Raw genomic sequence first — 4,325 nt, forward strand, 5'->3', positions numbered from 1 at the left:
TTGTAGCTATAACGACATAGGACACTACCGATGCCTAGATTCCGTCTCGTAAATATCATATCACAGAATGAGAGCTTATAAGAGTGTCTCAAATTCCATCTATCCTTGTCATTCATGTGGTATATCAATTGAAAAGGAAAGTTTGAGTTAAAGTGTTAAAGTTGATATCTATTTTAGAAAGTAAAAGAGCCATAAGATAGAAAGACTTTGTCAAGAAAGGGGTTTTAAAGAATTTATGTTTTTTGTTATATTTCATGGTTTATTTATGCAAAAGACAAAGTTTAAAGTTAATTTATTTCAAAAGTGTGTTTTACAAAATCGTCATTCATTGGGCTATTTAACTCACCATTTTCAAATGTTTACCCACTTTTCAGGTAGAGATCGTGGTCCAAGAGCCTGACCGTTGTCTCCAGTCTGATATGTAAAGTCGTTGATAGTTTTTGTTGTTGTTGGTCAGTACTTAGGTTCACTCATCTGTTGTACATAAGTTTAGGGTTAAGTTTAGTTGTTTAGTTTCTATTTGATCTAAAAATGTAGTATGTAATCCATGGCGTTTAACCTTAGCCTATTTTGGGAACAATGTAATGAAGTTTGTTTAATATATGTTTATCATGTTAATCTGCGCCATAAGTTAATTTACTCAAAGTTGTCTAGCATTACAAAAGGTTCAGTAGTCAAGGTCAACTAGTGTTGTTCAAAAGGGGATCGACATCGGTTGACTTCACGTTGTCTCTCGGGTAGAGAGTAAGTGATCAGGAGGGGGTGTGACAAAAGCAATCATTTTTATTTTAATTCCTTAAAACAAAATAAGATTCAAAATTAATCTTTTCAAAGACTAAGACCCCTTTGATAATCATATGATGTTTTGTTTTTGTCTTTTAAAAGTAAGCTTATTTCATCAAACATTATTTGCATATTTTTTAAGTTTAATGATTGAATTATTAGCCAAATTCTTAAAAAAAAAAAAAAATCAAATTTTATAAGCTACTCTTTAGTTCTTAAATTTTGGAAACTATCAATAAAAAAGTAGATGAGAAACAAATAAATTTGGATATGAAAATAGTATCTACCGAGTTTAGGGTTTAAAAATGAAAACAAAATAGTTTACATTCGGAGTCCTATGCTAGTGTGTGTTTATATATATATATATATATATATAGCATCTTAACTTAGTTGAGCTAAGTTATTATTTTTTTTTGCTATTAAATTGCCATTTAAATCATTATTTTATTTATTTAGGGGATGTTACTCCAACACTCTCTCTTTCATCCACGAGAAGCCAAGAATCACAATCGGCTCCCAAGTTCGCCTCTGCTACGCCGTCTACCACCCTCTCTATCCTTCTGTAACCCCTGTATGACTCTAAAACTTTAATCTCTTTTCTTTTATCCGTTTTAATTATCTTAGCAATATGTTTTCAATTTTCTACTTACTCCATTTCGTTGGATCCTTCAAGATTTCGAGGTGATTCTAAATTGATCGTTTCTTTTTCACTCCCATCTCATCATCGGGTTTCTTTTAGGCCTGAGCATGATTTGGTTGAATGTTTGATTATAAATTGAACCTGAATCAGACCAGCCTCTTAGTGGGTAATGGTTGAAGGGCATTTTATATATTAACTTGGAGATTAAGTGTTTAAGTTTCAGTAGATGCTTTCCTTCATAGAATACTGTGTTAGTTAATTTACAGATGATTCTCAATTATGAGAACAATGGATTAATCTCTGGCGCTTGACTTGTATTATAACCCTAATCAATCCACCAGTTCCGAGGATAGTTGCATTGGTGTGTGGGTATATGGTTATTAGTTATTGTGCTTTGTTGTTTTTTGTGTTGCATACTTCATGAGCTGCAGGCTTCTTGATGTATTCTAAAAGGAGGGCTAGTGAAGGTGAAATTTGATTGGATTGATTAAAAGCTAGATTGTTGAATTCATACGCTTGTTAGTGAATGTAGATTCTAATTCCTTACGCATAATTGCTTTGAAACCTGCTTCCACGTTCACTTTAATTTTAAGTATTTCCTTTAGTGCAAAGGACATTGTGCTTTCTTTGGCTTTACCCTGTCCTTATCGAAACACTCATGACTAAAAGAGGCACAACTAAGCTTTAGTTCAATTGAGTAGTTCTCTTCTCTTTATTCCTCCACTTTTCTCCTCTCTCTGTAACTTCAACTGGGCCTCCTTCAATACATCCTTATTGATCATTCTGAGAGACATTCTTTTGGTGGTGTTTTCTTTATAATTGTTTTTTTAATATAACAACTGTGAGATGGGCCTCCAACCTCTAGCATAGAGAAGATTATGTCAATTATGATGGAGCTGAGCTCACTTTGGCATCTCTGGTAAAGTTGTCATCATTTCCATCCATTACCTATTGCTTGAATATGCACTTATATATGGTAGTTCCTTATATGGGGATTGTTCTTTTGGTGAACACAGTTCTCTGTGTAATTGGGATGCAGCTCTTAAGGTCGATGTTTTTTATGATGGAATGTGCGATTGGGACTTGATCTTTCCTTCCGTTTGTTTTTCACTCGTTGCTGACGTTATAGAGGCTGCTCCCTTTTTCTTTGAGTGGATTCTATATCTCTTGTGTTGAGCATTCATTACTTTTATGGCTTTGATCTTTTCCCTTTCCACAAAATCTTCAATCCATTTTTTTCCTACAATTTCAACCCCCTTTTTTCACTCAGATTAGGACTTTAGTTGCAATTCTGATAATATCATTGGTCTTGTTCATCAACTACAACTACCTTTCCACTTATAGGGATCAGTTGAAGTAACCATAGATGGAACAAGAATCAGGAGGATCCATGGTTCAGGATGGGAGCAATTTTGAGTCTAACTCAGAGAGTTTAGATTGCATAGGAAAGGTGAGAAAGCTGCTGTTTCGTCGAATGCTCATAGGTATTAAAGATGGAAGGTTTTTCTTGGGCAACTTTTACTGCATTGACAAGCAAGGAAATATCATCCTTCAAGATGCAGTAGAGTATCGTAGCACTCGGCGTAGCTCACCTTCTCCGATGGAACAACGGTGCCTTGGTCTTATTCTTATACCCAACTCTTGCCGTGTATCTTGTCATGTAGATAGTACCATCGATGAACAATTGGCATTGCTATCAGTTTAGCAAATATAAGATCAAGCCTGAGATTAAGAGGGGATGAAAAAATCTGCACGCTTTTTTGATGAATTTGACTGTTTCTATTGTTACAGAAAAATCCTAAAACAATGTGATGTTTTTAGTGGAATTATGGGATTAGGAAATACGATTTGTTTCTCTTATGGGTAATCTTACACACAATATATTGTCGCTTTCTTTATTAAGTTTGAAGAGTGCATGCAAGTAGGAGGACCTTGAAAAGATTATGGAAGAAACCTGGAGGCTTGAGAGAGTAATTGTTTTTAGGGGAAAGTATCTCAAGTTTTTGAAGAATGTGGTTTGGCTACCCAAGTTTTAAAAGTCTACTTTTTTTTTTTTAGTTTCAGATTTATGAGAATAGACCCGTTTTGGTCCTCCAATTTTCAAAAAGTACATTTTAAAAATTCAATGACCAAGTGGATCTATTTTTATAAATATAGGGACTAAATGCACATGTTCATCAAAATTCGAAGACAAAAAAAAGTAATTTCTCCTTGTTTTTACTTTTAGATTAAGCTTTTTTTTCTTTCTTTTTTTTGTGTATTTATTCATTTCATCTTTTTATAAAAGACTTTTTGAGTTCTATAATTTGTTTATTTTGTAGCTTTATTCATCATCCTATCACAATTCTTGAAACACCCAGGGTTCTGTCTTTTGACACCATCCTGTTAGATACATAAAATTAATTGGGCTAAATTATAAAGGTTCCTCTTTGACTTTGTTTAGAGTGCCTCTATTCTTGTAAAAGTTAGTCATGTTAACATTGATGCTTGACAAAAGGTTTCGAAACTACGATTTGAAAAATTTGAATGGTTATTGCTAAAATTTTGTTTAAAAAATATTTTGAACTATTCAAAAGTTTCATAAATATTATTATGCTCAAGAAAATTTAAAATACTTTCATTAATTCAAATTTTACACCAAATTTTTTATCAAATCTATCAATATGATATATTTTTATTTGATTTATTATTGTTTTAATATGTTTTAGGGATAAATTTTTATTTTCTAATTTTGTGAAATTTTGTGTTTTAATCAAGATTTATAATATCGATATTGATGGATATATCATAGTTTTAATTTTACGAAAATTTCTATTTAGAAGAAAACTTTGGAAAAATTATAAAAAAATAAAAAATAAAAGATAAAAGATAAATTTAAATAATAAACATATTATTATTCTCA

At 32.0% G+C, this 4,325-nt stretch overlaps 1 protein-coding gene across 1 annotated transcript; it reads left to right on the forward strand.

Moving 5' to 3' along the window:
- Positions 1 to 1,188: 1,188 nt before the first annotated feature.
- On the forward strand, positions 1,189 to 3,283 carry LOC103487784 (uncharacterized). The gene is made up of 2 exons (XM_008446255.3): positions 1,189 to 1,354; positions 2,768 to 3,283. Exon 2 carries the CDS (start codon positions 2,790 to 2,792, stop codon positions 3,126 to 3,128), a length of 339 nt encoding a protein of 112 aa, XP_008444477.1. The 5' UTR covers positions 1,189 to 1,354; positions 2,768 to 2,789; the 3' UTR covers positions 3,129 to 3,283.
- Positions 3,284 to 4,325: the final 1,042 nt, after the last annotated feature.

The sequence above is a fragment of the Cucumis melo genome, chromosome 12, assembly GCF_025177605.1.
Source record: "Cucumis melo cultivar AY chromosome 12, USDA_Cmelo_AY_1.0, whole genome shotgun sequence".
In the NCBI taxonomy this organism is placed as follows: domain Eukaryota; kingdom Viridiplantae; phylum Streptophyta; class Magnoliopsida; order Cucurbitales; family Cucurbitaceae; genus Cucumis; species Cucumis melo.